Source organism: Piliocolobus tephrosceles, chromosome 10, assembly GCF_002776525.5.
Source record: "Piliocolobus tephrosceles isolate RC106 chromosome 10, ASM277652v3, whole genome shotgun sequence".
NCBI classification, from domain to species: domain Eukaryota; kingdom Metazoa; phylum Chordata; class Mammalia; order Primates; family Cercopithecidae; genus Piliocolobus; species Piliocolobus tephrosceles.
In genome coordinates, this window is record NC_045443.1 from 38,940,951 (window position 1) to 38,960,438 (window position 19,488).

Genomic DNA, 19,488 nt, shown 5'->3' on the forward strand with positions numbered 1-19,488 from the left:
TCATGTTAATCTTTCTCATCTGGGCATTTGCAGTTAAATCTTCTGCTTAGAAAATTCTTCCTCATTGTTCAATTTCCACTTATGAGTAAGAACACGCGATCTTTCATTTTCCGTTCCTGTGTTTAGTTTGCTGAGGATGATGGTTTCCAGCTTCATCAATGTCCCCACAAAGGACATGAATTCATCGTTTTTTATGGCTATATAGTATTCCATGGTGTATATGTGCCACATTTTCTTTATCCAGTCTATCATTGATGGGCATTTGGGTTGGTTCCAAGTCTTTGCTATCGTGAATAGTGCTGCAATAACCATACATGTGCATGTGTCTTTATAAAATGATTTATAATATTTTGGGTATATACCCAGTAACAGGATTGCTGGATCAAATGGTATTTCAGGTTCTAGATCCTTGAGGAATCGCCACACTTTCTTCCACAATGGTTGAACATATGCACACATGGAGGGGAACCTCACACACAGGATCCTGTCATGGGGTGGCGGGGTATGGGAGGGAAAGCATTAGGAGAAATTCCTAATGTAGATGACAGGTTGATGGGTGCAGCAAACCATGGCATATGTATACCTATGTAATAAAACTTCATGTTCTGCACATGTATCCCTGAACCTAAAGCATAATAATAAATACATACATACATAAAGTTCTTCCTCACCATTCTTGCCTAGCCCTTACTTTTCCTTTAGATTTCAGTACAGATGTGATTTCCTCTGGGAAATGTTTCTTATGCCTCAAGAGCAGCTTGACTTCCCTGTGTGGCTATCGCCTCCTGTGCTTATCTGTATCAAATCACATCTTGCAATTATTATTTACCCATTATCCCAGTTTCTCAACAGTGGCATTGACATTCTGGATTAGATAATTCTTAGTTGCGGGGGACTGTCCAATGAATAAGATGTTTAGCAGCATTCCTGGCCTCTACCCACTATATGCCAGTAGTACTCATTCTTTTCCTTCCTCCCACCTGTATAGTTGTGTTTGTGACAATCATGTCTCCAAACATTGTCTTATGTCCCCTGAGGGCCAAAACTGCCTCCAGGTGAGAACCACTGACCTAGAAAAATGTATCATTTCCTAATCATTTCCCTATCTCTAGACATTTAGGTTGTTCCCATGTTTATTACAGATTTGAGATTAATGTTATGTGCATGAATCATCAATGATTCCAAAAAGTGAACTAAGAGGGTACATAAAACATACCAACCTTACATTTCCATCTGTAGTTCCTGCTTAGTAGATTCACTGTAACTTTTCAGTACTGAGCTTCCTCACATTAAAAAACACAAGCTCCACTCATTACAATTTTTAAAAAATGAAACTCTTCTGGTTTATTGCGCAATCAATGAGGATGGGCATCTTCTGAAGCATTTTACTTAATGCTTTTGTTTTTTAAATGGCTAGAGTTCAAACTCTTCCAAATTCACAAAAAAAAATTCTAACACTTCTCGATTAAAATTCAAATGTTAGTGTTTACCATGTACAGTACTGTGGTCAGGGTACTAAGTGACAGATACTACGGTAAAAACAGAAATGGTGTCTGCTTTGAGAGTTTACATTCTAGAGAGGCATGGTCCAATATGATAGCCACCAGCCACAAGTGGTCATTGAACACTTGAACTGTGGCAAGTTCAAATTGAGAAGTGCACTGTAAATGAAAAATATGCGCTTGGTATGGGGAAAAAATATGAAATACCTTATTTTATACTGACATGTCCATATATTTTAGATATACTGAGTTAAATATGTTTCTGGAATTAATTTTGAATACACAAATATCTTTTAACCAGTCAAGTGACTCTGCTAATATTTCTAAATGTTAAAGAACAGTGGACAAAGCAAAGACACATTTGGTGGTCAATTTTTAATTTTTTCTATCTATCTATCTAAAAAGAGACAAGATCTCACTCTGTTGCCCAGGCTGGAGTTCAATGGCATGATCACAGCTCACTACAGCCTCAAACTCCTGGGCTTAAGCAATCCTCCTGCCCCAGCTTCCAGAGCAGCTGGGATTATAGGTGCAAGTCACCATACCCAGCTCATTTAAAACATTTTTTTATAGAGATGGGATCTCACTTTGCTGCCCAGGCTAGTCTCAAACTCCTAGTCTCAAGCAATCCTCCTGCCTCGGCCTCCTAATGTGCTTGGGATTACAGGCATGAGCCACCACATCCAGACCACAAATAGTTTTTAAACTGTTCAAAATATTTTAAAAATATATATGGAAAAGAACCTTGAAGTAACATTTATCAGCCACACCAGTTTCACAAAATCAAGTATTGCTACCTACTAGGTGCAAAAATAACTGCGGTTTTTGCCATTAAACATTAAAATGGCAAAATAAAAAAATAACTTTTGCACCAACCTATTGGTATGTATCAAACTGTAGAAAATTTCACTTTTAATTTTAAACAATTTAACATTTATTTTGATATTTACACTACAGTTTTACTCTGATGCTCCTTAAGTTAAATCACATTTAAGCAAAAAACGAGAAACTGGTTCGTTTCTACTTCCCCTATCAAGTTAAAACTCATTTACTTACACTTTTGTACTTCAGCAATCTGTGTAGTAATCTCTATTTAAGGACACTACTATACAATAATCACAGCTATGAAGGAGAGTGAGGTGGATCTAATGTATTAAGATGTCACAGATGATGTGAAAAAAGGCAAATTATACAACAGTGCATAAAGCAGAAACTATTTTACAGCCACATTTGTGTGTTCCTGTATGTACACATACATAGCACAAGACTGGGAAGATACCAAATGTTTTTTAGTTGTAGATGGTGAGGAAGTTCCTTCATATTTCACATAATATACTTCTAACTCTTCTGTATTTTTTTATTATTTCAATTGGGACTTTTAATTTACAAAGAGAATTTTAAAAACATGACAAAGATTGCAAATACATTTTCATCACAAATTTAAAGGGACTTTTAAACTCTCCTCAGAAGCCATCATCACCTCCAGTCTTTTGAAACCTTTTATGATTGTGACAAAAAAAAGTATAAAAATTAAAATATACAAAACTGAAAACTGATCGATTATAACATTACAGACTTATTTTCTATTAAATTTTCTTTAGTACATATGATTCTCATCTTGAGACAAGGTCTGACTCTGTAGCCCAGGCTGGTGTGCAGTGGCATGATCTCGGCTCACTGCAACCTCCGCCTCCTGGGTTCAAGCAATTCTCTGGCCTCAGCCTCCCAAGTAGCTGGGACTATGGGCGTGTGCCACCACCCACACCGGGCTAATTTATATATTTTTTGTAGACAGGGGAGGCCTCACTATGATGCCCAGGCTGGTCTCGAACTCCAGGGCTCAAGCGATCCTCCCACCTCAAACCTCTCAAAGTCCTGGAATTACAGGTGTGAGCCACCTTGCCTGGCCTTACAGCTACTTTTTTTTTTTTTTTTTTGAGGCAGTCTTGCTCTGTCGCCACGCTGCAGTGCAGTGGCGTAATCTCGGCTCACGGCAACCTCTGCCTTCCAGGTTCAAGCTATTCCCCTGCCTCAGCCTCCCGAGTAGCTGGGACTATAGGCACATGCCACCACACCTGGCTAATCTGTATTTTAGTAGACATGGGATTTCAACATGTTGGCCAGGATGGTCTTGATCTCCTGACTTGAGATCCGCCCGCCTCAGCCTCCCAGAGTGCTGGGATTACAGGCATGAGCCACCATGCCCAGCCTACAGAGACTTTTAAAAGCAAAACTAGTTTCTGCAATGGAAAAGGGTGCTCTTCTCTAGATGTGAAATTTGATCCGCCTGAAAATTATAGGAAATACTTGGGTCAGTAAAACAACACATGGTCTGTTGCCCACCGAACAGCTATGTTCCAAACTCCCTACAAACTCCTACCCCACCAACTTCATCCAGAACCTGGAAGTTGTTCCCCTTTGTCTGAGCAGCTATTCATAAGGGGAGGTCATTTTTAATTTCAAGGGCAAATCTTCATGGTCTGAGCCAATCATAGGAGCTTTATGCCCTTTGAAAAGTGATTGCTTTGGAGATAATGCACATTGCTGTGGCCATGAGAGCAAGTGAATGGGGGCTGGAAAAACGTTCCTCTTACAAAAAAATAACATATATATATATGTATGTAAGTATATTTCAGCCTCTTATCATCCACCACCTGGAACCTTTGTGGTCACTTTGGAGCCGTAAGGGGAGACATCAGACTCACTTGGTGAGAATGGCAATGAAAGGCAGAAGGTACTAAGGCTCTTGATGACACTGTTCAGCTGCTGAATTAGCCAATCCAGGAACCGCCCTCCACCTAGACTCCTGGTTCTCAAGCACCTCAATCCCAAAGATTCTACAATTGCTTTTGATTGCTAAAATAATCCAGACACATAATTTAAGGAAATAAAATGTTTATTGAGTAAATGTTTATTTAGTAACAGCAACACATAGTTTCTCAAGAAGAGGATGAACTGAAAACTCCTCTAAGGCAGGATGAAGCAACTTTCCATTATTCTTAGTTTAGACCAGAATCTATCATTTTATACTCTCCTTTAATAACTGTCAAAATACACCAAATACTTAGAGGAAAATGTTCACAGTATACCAAAACATTTTAAGATAAAGAGCAGTGTAAGAGTAGTATTCTCTACAAATCACAGTATACAATGATGCCTTCCTGCAGCTTTAGAACTATTACTACTCAAAATATTAATACATTTATGCAAAATGATTGGGAAAATTGAAATACCTGCAACCTTTTCCAGTTTCTGACTTGAGGAGTAGGTGCAAACCACCATCCTCTTCATAGACGTTCTGTTACAGCATCCATCAAAAACCACTGGTAGAGCTCTCAAATACTGATGACAATGCATGTGATGCATGTGTGCTCTGCTAAGTTTTGAACAGATAACATATTCTACAGCAATGTTCAAGCCCTGGATTATTTTTGCCTGACAAAATAATATTCCAATATTCCCTGAAGAGGTTTTATAAAAAGGTTGAAAATGGCTATTTTTCAAAGCCAATTTCCTTTATTTTTTGAGACAGGGTCTGACTCTGTCACCCAGGCTGGAGTGCAACAGTGCAATCTTGGCTCATGCAGCCTCAAACTCTTGCAGCACTCAAGCAATCCTCCTGCCTCAACTTAATGTGTAGCTAGGACCGCAGGCACACACCACCACACCTGGATAATTTTTTAATTTTTTAATTTTTTTGTAGAGATGGGGTCTCACTTTGTCACCTAGGCTGGTCTCAAACTCCTGGGCTCAAGCAATCCTCCCTCCTCGGCCTCCCAAAGTGCTGGCATTACACGCATGAGCCACCACACCCAGCCAATTTACTTTTTAATAGAATATACTGCTGCATTATCTTCACGATTTTTTATAAGAGGTTGCTATAGTGTGCTATGTGTGTGAATATTCAGATCCTGTATATAAACTAAATATAATCAAAGGCTCCAAATCAGTTCTTAAGTTTGATATTTAAATGTTGGACCAGGGACCTTCCAAATAGTATTCACAGTATTAATGGTGAGAGAAATTTTCATTTCTATTTTTTCTTATCTTTTCAAAGTCCCATTAAACATTTGAAATTACTGGTAGAAATAAGGTGATAATAAATATTTTCTATTTAAAAGTCTGACATTGATATGCAATCCATTTTAAACTGTTACAGCCAATATGCTATTCTGTTTTTCTCATTAGTCTTTAATTGCTAAATATTTGAATAACATATTAATTTGTTTTTTAAAAAAAGAATTTTCTTGTACCATTTTTAGATTTCTGTCTTAAGTTTATATAGTTTTGTAAAACCTAGTTTCATGTTTAATGAATTAAGAAACAACAACATCAGAACAGTTTAGCCAGACTTTAATAGGCAAAAAAGGGTTGCTTTGGCATTGTATAAAAAATAACTACTATAATACAAATCTTTATTTAATCTACTTTATTAAATATTAAAATGCAGTAAGGCAATTATTGTTTTAAGACGTTTGAAATTGCATTTAATAAATGGATAACTGGCCCCACACCTGACATACTGCACCCCTACTTTTCTTCTCTACTCTAAGGAACCAAAAAAAGTATTTTAAAAAACAAATCAGTGGCCTTCCTAAAAACATCTCAAAGAGGTTCTGATTACTACTAAGGTATTTATTAATACAAATATGTGAAAAATAAGACAACAAATAATATATTTTAAGGTATTTCTGCTGTCTTTTGTCCTCTTATATCTACTCAGAATGGTTCAACTGAAAGCATCCTGACTGAGGAATAAATAGGTGTAATTTATTGTTTAATTTGCCATCCAAGGTTGGGCAGTGATTCCCAAACCTGGCCTCTCATCAGTATCATCTGGGAAAACTGCTACAACACATTCCTGGGCCACCTTCAGACCTAATGAAGCAGTCCCTCCACTTCCAACCTCCACTGGAGAATATGTAGTTAGTCTTGCAGTCTAACACTTGGGATAGCTAAAACGATAAAGCTAAAAAGGAAGATACTTGTATTTCCACAGGTCCTAGCTCACAAACTGGGATCCAGTAAAAAATAAAAAATAAAAATAATAAAAATTTAAAAATAAAAAAAAAAACCACGCACACACAAAATGTTGAATTGGGACTAAATGATCAGTAAGTTGGGTGATTGGGAGACAACTCTAGTATTAAAACAAACCAAACACAGCAGGCCCTGCTGCCCCATTCCATGGAAGTCAGCACCTTTCCTGACCCCAGAGAGCCTAGGCAAGCAAACAGATGTAGCATGAGGGCTACAACTCAATAAGTAAATGTTTCCACACCATTTCTCTCCATCTCTACTTCTCAATTTTCCATACACGCATTCCATCTTTTCTCTTCCTCTGCCCTTTGCCATTCCCATTCTTACTCCTTTCTCTTTCCTCACCCCTTTTCTCACTTCCTCTCTTTTCCTTCTTTTTTGATTTAGTTACATCATTCTTTTCGTCTCTACTTTCTCTTCCTGAAAAACTCTTCCTTACATAAAATAAACAAATTCAGACTGGAGATATATGTCAGAAAACATTCAGCCTGAGTAAACTGAACGCTCTGTACAGAAAGCAACAGAACAAAACAGAACTTCAAAAGTAACACTGGTGTGGCATAACATAAGCCACACAGAATGCTTCCAAATCCATTATCTCTTCTGAGTCTCATCTTGTGAGGTTTGAAGGGTACACTGATTGTACTTTAAAACCTAAGGCACAGAGAAGGTTAAATAACATGCCTGAGTAACTAAGAAGAGAATCCAGATCTAGTTCACAATCTGGTCTTCTTTTCACTATACCAATAACATCTGACTGGAGGCAAGATGAGAGAGCAATGAGTAAGCACTATTATTATTTCAGGGCCTTAAAACCCTTACATATTATGAACTACTCTTCATTAGAAAAAAGTATGCACTTTCTTAAAGCGTAAATCACAATATATATTTTTAAAGGTTTCCCAAGTTCTTTTCTACTTCATACAAATGAAGTTTGACTACATTTTAAAGGCATCCCACTTTGGTAATACTGTAGCCCAGAGAGAGTTCTGAGGTCAGAATACATAGACTCAAATAATAAATCATGTAATTTATATGAACTGCATAGATATACTATGTTTTATGAAAGACCATTTATATGAAAATGGAATACATTCTCTAAGTTGTCCATCTATAATTCAACCTCTCATCAACTCCAAGAACTGCATTTCTTTAGAATTCAAAAGAAGAATTACCTTGTCTAAAGATAAATTCAGAAAATTCATTTAAAAATTATTATACACATTTTGTGATACCTTTAATTTTAGGTAGAAACAGTACCTAAAAGAGAGCTTTCACTATTAATTCCATTTATGGTAAAACGATCAATTAGGTCAGGTCTAAATAAACCAGATGAAGAACCTTCCAACTGATCCACCATGTAGAGTGTGTGACAGTGTCAATAATCCACACCATGAGTGAGACCACAGCATACAGTCCAGTTGGATTAAACTGTGACCACGCTCTATACAACTCCCAATCAATTAGAGCCAATGGGGCTGAGATTCTCCGTTCACTGAGGAAATTAAATCTTATCAAACTTACTAATACAAATTCATATCTTGTCATTAACCCCAAATGCTTCCTCTAATATTTCAAAATCACATTTATAATCTACCAACTGTGCCAAGAATTGTGGTATCCTAACTTCAAGTTGGCAAAATAATTTCCAGTGGTTCCCAAAGTAGCTAACATCAAAGTCGTCTGAGGTGACTGTTAAAAACAAAATCATCATGTGACTTATATTCTGTACCCTGATTCTAACAAATCAACTAGAAGATGGCATATTTGAGATAATCAGGAAAATCTGGCTATGAGATGAAGCCGAAGGACTGCTGCTGCTTTTGTTAGGTGTGATATCATGGTATCTACTTAATGTGTTCACAGCAGTAAAATAACACAATGTCTGGGATTTTAAGATACTGAAGCAAAGAAAAAAATGATGACGCAAACATGGTAAGATAGTGATAATTGTCCGATCTAGATGTTGAGTATCAATGCACTATTCTAGTTTTGTATAATTTTTAAATCTCTTCATTAGAAACTTTTTTACAGACTCCATCCTAGACACAGCATGCCACAGTCTCCAAAGGCCTAGCTCAGGAATCTACTCTTAAGCTCCCAACAAGAATCTCCTATAGTCAGGCAGGCAATGATCATTATTTGAGGACCATTAGATATGATCTAATACATACCGTCCAAACTTCACATTTTTAGTATTCTCATTTTCTACTCAGTATGCTCCATTTCACAGTCTCTTATATCCACCACGGCATTCTGCCAAGGAACTACAACTTGTGTTCTCTAAACCCATCTGTTCTAAGAATGCTGGGCTGGTTATCAACTTCTAATGCACCTTGCTTAAACTTTCGTCTCTCAATTTGTCCCTGACTGAACTGCAGACGACAGAACAACTGTACTAACCATCTCTTTCTGCATATTCCATGTCTCCACAGAGGTCACTATGTTTTCACAAAACTAATTGCCACGATTTTCACTGGTGATATTTTTCCTTCATGATTTTCCGTTTTCTACTTGAGCATTAAAATATCAGAGAGAAAAAGAAGATAACCATATATAGATAATCATGCTGTTGGTAAAATGTGCCCCAGCATAGTATATGCTAAGTATTCAGAATCTATATTTATATTAGACAACAGGTCAAGAATGCCAAAGAAACAATATTTTTCTCAAGATTTTAAAAAAATTAACTGTCTTAAGTGATACTCAAAAAAGGAAGATATGCACATCAACCCAATTAAAACCACATTTTCTATAGGTGGATGTAACAATCTTAATCCAAATCATCCACTTAAGTTGTTTAACTTACTTAAAGTAAGGCTCTAGATATTTGCTTCTTCAAAAGTATCTTGCAAGGCCATTATGAGGTAGAAGACAAGTTTAAATGGACCACATTTTTCTACTCCATTGTAACTAAAATTACTACTCACAGAAAGTATATAGCTTATGTATTTTGGTCCATCACATTTTCCACCATCATATGAGTATACTCTTAAGGTTCTCACTTTATCATCAGCATAATACATTTTGCTTCCAGAATGCCCAGTAAAGCTGACATTTTTCATTTAAAGTGATAAAAAAAAATCCCCAAATATCTATTTAACAATCTTAAATCTGAGTTTTGGCAAGACAGTTTAATGCATACAAAATGAAACACTACATTTCTCGCTCGCTCACTCTCTCACACAAATGCACACACAGATTAAAACCCCAAAGTTTTCAGTATTTTTCCTCTACCTTACACAGTTCAATGTGTAACATGCAGCTTACTTATAATCTAAAAATAATTTTAAACATGATTGTCATAAAAATATTTTAAAACAGAGATGAAATGTATAAAGGCACACATAGATTGTCAATGGTTACATCAGTTACATCACATTTCTTTAGAAACAGAACTGTTTCTGCTCCTGTAAACAAACTTTTTTCTCACACATTTAAAGTGAGGTTAGTGCTGACATAAAATTATTGCTCTACTCACAGTCTGAGTGTTTGCACTGTTTGAGGTACATTTTCTCCATCTACACACCCCTACCACTCTTGCGAGTATGAGTCAACAGAAGTCTGCAGGTTAAAACCATTCAATAATATTTTCATCAATACTGGAATGATAGTTACATTACAAAACATCAGAGATAAAAAATGTTTCATTGTTGAGGCCCAAGATTTTAACTTATTCTTCATTACCTGAAAATACTGCTCATTTAACTTCTTTAGGACAAAAAAATTATTCTGGAGATGAATAATTCCTTCCTGAATACTTCATCCAAGACGATTCCTTCACACTTATCCTCTGATTCTTTGTTGTTTTCATTCATTTGATTTAGCAGTCACCAAGAATCATTTTTCCTTTGGTGATCTGGCATAACGATCTCTTACACTTTTTGCTAGTTGTTTGATAAATATTTTGTAAATTTTTCCACAGTATGTATGCACTGTTTTTTGTAGTTCCAGTTCTAAAGGTTTTAATAAGGAACGGATGTTGTCATCTTCAAAAGAGCACTAGAGAAAGAAAATTTTAAAAAATAAAAAATTTAAAAGGCAAAGGTACGTATATAAATTCAATTATTTTCCAAACTTCTTCAACCAGTTTACTATGAACGACCTCCATTTAACGTCTCACAGAAATTAGATGTTTAACAAATATTTTCAATAAATTAAACAGAACTATTATCTCCCATTAAAGAAAGACAGCCATGGTAAATCTCCGGGGGAATCCTGGAGAACGTGCACAAAGGCAGAGAAGACTGAAATACTGGTTAAGAAGACAACCAAAAGCTCTACAAGTATCTGGGCGAAACTAATAAAAGCTGGACTGCCTAAAGGAAGAGCTTGACCACACACCACACCCACATCCCACCTTTTAAAAACCACTCTGGTGATAATACTGCTGAGGCTGGAATTGAAGGAAATGAAGTAGAGGCATATGGGAGGAGGAATGCAAGATGATAACACAGTTCGGCATTTCCCACAGAACCCTAATTGCACAGAAAGATCCCAAAAACAAACACATTTGAAAACTGCTAAATATTAGGTACTCCTCATGGGGATTCAGACTGGCACAGGCAAAAGTCTAAAAAGTAAAACAGAAAATAAATCTGTTTAGTGTTGTTTGACTGTTTGTCCCAAGATATATTTTTGGCTAGAGTCCTTCTCTTACTATAAAATATACTAGTATCAAGAAATATATTTTGGAAAAGGCTGTGGTAGTCAAGTGGAAATAATGTGTAATCTTTGTATTTTCAACCAGGTATTTTGTGATTTAGTATTTTCAACTAGGTAGAAAGATGGATGGGGCTTAAAAATAGAACATTTTACATGGAAGTTGAAGTTGGTGAAAAATGCAAAATCACAAAGGATTCAGAATCAGAAATCTCCCAGGTTATCCCTAAGGTTCACTAGCACGCTGAGGGAGAGGAAATGAAAGCATCACCCCAAGCACAATTAGTGAGTCTGCAGGAAGCTGCAGTCAATCTATGGAGAAGAGGATGAACTTGGATGTTTGTTTAAAACATGGGTTTTGTCACTGTAGAGATGCAAAGAGATCCTAAACTTTGACATCTTTTGATGAGCAAGAAAAATCGTAAGCATTAACTGCATAAAACCATCACCCTTGGAGTGATTTTTAAAAACCAATCACACATACTCCAGATAAACGTCTAAAATTGTTTTGAAGATAAAATTTTTAAAAAGAAGCAGGGAAACTTAGCCAGGAACAATGTCATGAAAATAACAATAGCACATAGAATGCTTGCTACCTACACGCCAGGCACCATTCTAAGAGCTGTATATGTATTAACACATTTAAGCCTCACAATAACTTTATAATATAGGCAGTATTATCTCCATCTGACAATGAAACAACTAAGGCAAGGAGAGAGGATTTTCTCACAGTTAAAAATCCAGTAAGTGGTTAAGTCAGGATTCTGTCCCAGCAGTCTAGCTCCAAAAGTCCATGCACTTAATTAACCACCAGACAGCACTACTTATCCAAACATTAAGCAACCACCACCATGCCAACTCAGTTCAAAAATCCTGTTGAAGGATGAAGCTCAGTGAATGGTGGAAATCTGGGAAAACAAATTTGTTTGGGGTTAAAAGTGTAGCCAGGCTGAAGAAGGTAAACTTCATCAAGTGATAATGTCAAGAAATAGTTCAATGTGTACAAAAAAACACTTGACCAACTGGTTGAGTGGCGGAAAATTATGGGAAGCCCAAACTACTGTGATCATTATTTTTACTATATAATAAAATGAAAACACCATGAAAGCATTTAAGAATAGAGGAAGACTATTGATTCCCAGGAGTATGGAGTACTTGAGATTCAGTTTCTTTGTTTTCATGTGATTTAAATCCCAGTGTTTGTGGTTAAAAAATATTTTCTTCTTCACTGGGGGAAAAAAAAGCCCTTTGATGAATATTTTCTTAAATAAAAACAGTGTCTCATTAGACCTCTTTCTGCCCATATGACAAAAGCAATTTGACCTTTAAGGAAGAAGATAAATTTCCAAAATTTCCACCTATATAAATATGGTCTAAAGACACTGCATTCTGCCATTTACGTAATCTGCAGTGCCTGCATATTTGTGCAGTACATAACCTACATCTGGGTGTCCCTTTCCCAGAGGCCACTCATGCCCTTACCTGACTCCAGATCTTTTTTCATACTATATGCCTGACTTGTCCTTACCTTTTCTTCTCTGCCTAGTACTCATCATCCTTACAACTTAGTTCAAATGTCAGCTCCTCTGAGAAGCCTTTCCATGTACAGTTAATCATTCCCTCTTTTCATTGGCACAGGACCCAGTACATTAATTTTTAGGAAGCTCGTGCTTTATACTGTCAGTTGAAGAACAGGAAATAGTGAGGCTGTGATGACCATAGACAATTTGAGGTATTTTCAAAGAATAGCACATCTTTGGAAAACATAGGAGAATGGCAGTTCAATTCAACAAATCCTAAGTGTTAACTATATGCAAGCCAGCACTATGGGAAGGAAAACATTCAAGACTGCTTTGCAGAGATAGTTAGGCAAATATACACAAGGTGTAAAGTAAATCAAAGTTAACACAAAACATCAAGAAATATAATTCAGAATGAAATGCATGATGCAGAAAATACCTTATAGAGCCATAAAATGTTTTGTTCTGATTTTGAATTTGCAATTTTTAAACAGTATTTTTATTCCTCAACAACTAATATTTAACAAATATGCATGGACTATAAAAACAGATTTGCTGGTAGACATAGCCATGAATTCACAGTTTAAAGATGGTTCACATCCTTTATAATTCATACTGTTCACTGCATTCCATGGCTATGACTAAGCCTCTGTCTGAAACTTGCATAAACATCCTTGTCTGAACACAATTCTTTTAAAAATTATACTTCTCACTGAATTATAGATAAGGAAATATAAAAACACTAAGCAGGAGCACCATAAAAGACTGATTAACTTCATTAAGTTGAAAAATGAATAGATGTAAGCTGTAGTTAACACAGACCCAAAACAAACACAAAAGATAATCAATCATCTGAAATCCTTTTAAAAATAAGATTTCTTTTTAAAAAATCAAATGTAATTAATCAACTTAAACTATTACTCGGATTTTTAAAGGTACACACTTATAAACCAGAGAAAAGATCAAATAAAACTCGGGAAATTTAATTCTCTAATAGTAGATTTTTTTTAATACTCAAAGGAAACAAAGGAATCTCATTTTTATAGGAATGCATTTATCTTCTATCCTGCAAAGTCTCAGAACCCCACAAGCACTTTTCTTCATTTTTATCACCTTCTGACAACCCATAATAAAGCATTATTAAAATACAGTATTAATTTCTGAAGGTATATGAGGCCTGCTACATTAAAATGAACATCAACACTAAATTTTATAATTCATCAGTGAGTATACTCATACCATGACAAACTGATGGTTTAAAAGCTGCATCCGTCAAGTTTATAGGAGAAACTTAGCTAATAATACACTAAAACCGTAGCCCACAATGCTGCTAGCATTTTGTCTACCATCAAGTTTAAGAAACAGATTTCTGGGAGAAAACTTTAATTCCTTTTCATGGCAGATCATCACCTTAACATAGTATATCATCTCCACATCCACTTCATTTCGGCCCCTGCTGACTTTTATGCATCACTCTAGTCATACTGAACGGATGGATGCCTGACCTCTCCGTGGATCTTTTCACAGCCTCTGAACCTTTTTCTCAGGCAGTTCTCAGCCCAGACTGCCCCCACCCACCTGGTAAACTCTTACTTATTCTTCAGGGCCCACTTCAAAAGCCTCCTCTTCAAGAAGGCATTCCCTGGCCCTTCAAGGCAAAACTGAGACACTCTGTTTCACAGTTCTAGAACAATCTCTGTCACCATGGATTGTAGTTATGTGTTTTTATTCTCACTGCTATCAATGAGGCTATACAGACCAGAGGATTTCACACTATCAAATAATGAGAACCTAGTAAATAGGGGTCATCAGCTTTTCTCCTGACCCCCACATTTAAACCAAAGTAGTACTCCTATTATTTGCTTTGTTTCCACCCACGTAAGATTAAACAGTCTAGCAGAACAGATAGCATATCTAAATAAGAGTTGTGTGATCACATGTATTAATACTTCTTTCTTAGTAGCAGTGAAACAGCTAACATAGATAGTGATACAACTTGTTAAGTAACAGCATACATCCAAATCTCCCCTGAATTTGCCCCAAGTCTTGGTCCTTAACATTCACAGAGATCTGGTTCATGCATCCGTCTAGAGGTATATGAAGTATTAATCATGTCCCCCATCAATCCACCCTAATTACATAAAAGGGAGCTAAGGAGAACATGAAGAAAAGAGAAAACAGACAATTAGGGGATGGGGAAAAGAGGGGCGGTATAATTTTTTTCCAAACTTTTAAAGCAAATGCTTAAAAGACAAAACCTTATTTACAAAAGCAACAGAAAGACAATACTTAAGCATAAACTTAAATTATATTCAAAACCTACAGGAAAAAAACTGTAAAACAGGGGTGTCCAATCTTTTGGCTTCCCTAGGCCACATTGGAAGAATTGTCTTGGACTACACATAAAATACACTAATGCTAACAATAATGAGCTAAGAAAAAAAAAATCACAAATAAATGTCATAATGTTTTAAGAAACTTCACGAACTTGTGTTGGGCCACATTCAAAGTCGTCCTGGGCTGCATGCGGCCCACAGGCCACAGGCTGGACAGGCTTGCTATAAAACATTCCTAAAAGACAAATGTAAAGACAGCCCTTGTTCTTGGTTGGGATGTCTCAATACCATCAAAACATTAGCAGTCCCTGAGTTAATATATGAAGCTAATACACTCCCAATAAAAATACCAAATCTTTTTTTTCTTTTGAGACAAAGTTTCGCTCTTCTTGTCCAGGCTATAGTGCAATGGAGCGATCTCAGCTCACTGAAACCTCCACCTGCCAGATTCAAGCGATTCTCCTGCCTCAGCCTCCCGAGTAGCTAGGATTACAGGCATGTGCCACGACGCCCGGCTAATTTTTGTATTTTTAGTAGAGATGGGGTTTCACCACTTTGGCGGTCTCCAACTCCTGACCTCAGGTGATCCGCCCACCTCAGCCTCCCAAAGTGCTGGGTTTACAGGCGTGAGCCACTGTGCCCAGCCTAAAAATACCAACAAGATTTAATTTTTTAATGGAGTTGATAATTATGGAAAAATAAATATACAATAGCTAAGAAAACACTGAAAAAAACAGGCTATAAAGAGGGAGTAGCCCCATCAGATAGTAAAACATAGCAAAGCGCCTTTATAATTAAAATAGTGTGTTATTAGTGTACAAATGAACGGACCAATGGAGCAAAACAGAAAAGTCAGAAATTACAAATGGAATTTATGATAATGTCAGTATCTCAAATCTTTTGGTTAAAGACAGCCTTTTATTTTATTTTGTTTTTTAGAGACAAAGTCTCACTATGTTGCCCAGGCTGGTCTCAAACTGCTGGGCTGAAGGAGTTGCCTGAGCTGGTCTTGAATTCCTGAGCTTGCCCACCTTGGCCTCCCAAAGTGCTAGGATTACAGATATGAGCCAGTGCACCCAGCCAAAGATAGATTTTTTTAAGTAAATGGTGTTGAGACAAAAGGATAGCCGTTTAGAAAAAAGTCAAATAGTATCCATTCCTAACCCAATACAAAAGAGTAAATTCCAAACAGAGCATCGGTCTGAATGTAATAAATGAAACAGCATATGGAGGAATTATTCTATAACCTGTTCTGTAACCCAAGTGTAGATTGGAAAAAGCTTTCAGATAACGACTTTAAACAAAACAAACAAACAAACAAAAAAGGTGTTAGGCTAGGTGTGGTGAGTTATCCCAGCAAACCCAGCACTTTGGGAGGCCAAGGTAGAAGGATTGCTTGAGCCCAGGAATTCAAGACAAGCCTGAGCAACATGGCAAAACCTCATCTCTACAAAAAATACAAAAATTAGCCAAGCCTGTGACATGCACCTATAGTCCCAGATATTCGGGAGGGTGAGGTGAGAGAATCAACTAAACCCAGAAGGTCGAGGCTGCAGTAAGCTGTGATCACACTACTGCACGCCAGCCTGGGTGATACATGCCTGTAATCTCAGCCACTATGGAGGCTGATGTTGGCAGATTGCTTAAGCCCAGTAATTCAAGACCAGCCTGAGAAACACAGCAACACCCCCATCTCCATAAAAAATACTTAAGTTAGCTGAGTGTGGTGGAACGTGCCTGTAGTGCCAGCTACTTAGGAGGCTGAGGTGGGAGGATTGCTTGAGTCCAGGGGGCAGAGGTTACAATGAGTCATGACTGTGCCACTGCACTCCAGCCTGGATGACAGAGCAAGACTCAGTTGTTAATTAAAAAAAAAAAAAAATTGATAAACTTATTACATGAAAAATATTCTACAAACTGAATGGCATCAAATACAATAAGTCAAATTGGTAGAAAAATATTCACAATATGTATCACAGGAAAAGTACTAATATTCCTAACATACAAAGAACTTTTAACAATTAAAGGAAGGAGAGGGCGACAAAGCCCAAACGCCCTCATGGTAATAATGATGGTTGTACAACTGAATTATATTTTTGAAATGGGTAAACTTTGTGGCATATAAATTATGTTTCATTAGTTATTTTTTAAAAACCTATAGAAGAATAGGTGAAATATTTAAAAGAAAATTCACCCCCCAAAAAGATACAAAAATAGTTCATAAATACATAAAAAGATTAAACTTCACTCAAAAGAGAAATGCAAATTAAAACTACACTAAGATTCAATTTCTCACCCATCAGAATGACAAAATTTTAAAAGCTTGATACTATACTCTGTTGATGAGGATGTGGGGAACAGACTGTCTCATAAATCATTGGCAGGAATACAAACAATCCCTATGGAGGAACACAGGTAATAATTTCAATCCAATAATCCCACTTCGAGGAATTTACCATGAAGACTCACCTTCCAACAATACAAATATATATGTGACAAAGCTAACTGTACATTGCTGCATTATTTATAATTCAAGCTACTGGAAACTACCAAAATGTCCAAACACAGAGAATAGTTGAATAAACTCTGGTACATACATAAAATACAGTACCATACAGTTGTTTAAAAAAAAAAAAAAGAGAGAGAGAGAAAAATATCTCCAGAATATTTTAAGTATAAAAAGCAAAGAATGAAGGGAGATATACACTAAACTACCTTTTGTGTAAAAAAATGGAAATTACAAAACATACACACATCTGCTCATCTTATTAAAGACACAGAAAGGATAAACCAGAAAACAATGAAATTGGTACCCTATAGAGGTAGGGGGCAGTTAGGATGAAAGGGCTAAGAAAACAGGTTACATGTGAGTAAACTCTTATGTAATTCTGACTTTGTGAAGTATATTAATATCCCCCATCAAAAAATGCAATTATATCAACAAAGATAGTGGAAAAAAAACTAAAACTGAAAGCATACAGAAACAAATGAATCCAACTGTATTTCAAATGAATAAAATAATCACACTGAAAGAGCAGAAAAAAAGAACCAATCCAAGTAACTTATGAATACAGTATTGAGTACACACCCTTGTCTGGGAGCAGAGCAGAGGAAGAGGAAGGACTGAAAACAAATCCTAAGCCATTTTTAGTAAGTTGGTTTGGGGGTGGAGACAATGGTATGAATGGAACATTTCTGAAATTATTTTAAATAACTGTAGGATTAAGCAAATGAGAAAATGTGTTATTGATAGAAGTCAGGATTCTAACTGTGGAAGAAAGGAGATTTATAGAGTAGAAGAAAGCAAGGAAGAGCCTTGGAAGAATGACCTGGAGTTAAAGAATCAGGTGTGAACACATAACATCATGTGTGCATGCTTATACTTCCTAGCTCTGCCACTGAAAAAGCTCAGAAGCAATGAGACCATGGTAGCAATAAACATGCCTAACATCCAGAGCCTACTAAAGGGAAGCAGAGCTCCTTTGACGGATGACTAATTTCAAGGGTAGGGCAGGGAAAGTATAAAATAAACCTGGAATATTTTGTTGGAACAGAAAATAAAGGAGATACTCAAAAAAATCATGAGCACATGTCAAAGGGGCACAAGAAGTAGCCAATGGGGCTCCCAGTGGCCATATTGGGAACAACTTTAGCATCAACATAATCACAAGGAAATAATGAATTATAAATCACTGGAGAAAATAAGTATCAAAGGGCTCATACTGATTATATAAACGTCAATATATGTGCAAAAGGGAGAGCTCTTCCTTACAGATGCATGCCAAGTGTCAAATGATGTATGTGGAAGGAGTGCTAGTATTGAACAATCATCAATTTGCAAATAACATAGTGAAGATTGTTTTGAGCAAGAACCAACAACAGATGCTAAATCTTGTAGGAAAATTTTAATGAGAAGCAGAGTATTTACATGATTTTAAAAGGTTCTCCCCATAGGCTGCTTATAAGAGGAAAAATAACTACACTGTGGAGACAATTAATGACATTTTGACTGACTGATCAAAATCAACATCACCAGCAAGGGGCAGACGAAGGGGACTATGACTATGAGAGCCTGAGAAGGACATCTCACCACCTATAGAGTATTCTGAGCAGACATGTATATCCTGAACCTAATTGTAAGGAAATATTAGGCCAAAATGAAGAACATTCTAATAAAAAAAAGGGGGGGTGAAGAGGCTCTATTGTCGAAATATGCCAATGTCATATAAGACAAAGACTGAGAAACTATATCAAAGAGACTAAAGCCATATGGATGGCAGATTAATGTATTCCATCAGTATTAAATTTTCTAGCTTGATATATGTACTGTGGTTAATAAGAGAATGTCCTTATTCTTAGTTTTAAAAAAAAACCGAAGCTTTTAGGGGTAAAAGAACTTAATGTATGCAACTTTTTTTTTTTTAATTT

General features: G+C 36.5%; 1 protein-coding gene across 3 annotated transcripts in view; it reads right to left on the reverse strand.

The window, feature by feature from the left end:
- Positions 1 to 367: 367 nt before the first annotated feature.
- Positions 368 to 19,488, reverse strand: part of GXYLT1 (glucoside xylosyltransferase 1) — a 65,950-nt gene continuing 46,829 nt past the window's right edge. For 2 of the 3 annotated variants that reach the window (XM_023182827.1, XM_023182828.1), the window contains one exon: positions 4,384 to 10,544. In XM_023182827.1, the coding sequence (XP_023038595.1) occupies positions 10,383 to 10,544 (162 nt within the window). In that variant the 3' untranslated portion in view covers positions 4,384 to 10,382. Of the gene's footprint in view, positions 485 to 4,383; positions 10,545 to 19,488 lie in introns of those variants that run through there. The other variant, XR_002724607.2, reaches the window with a different exon arrangement.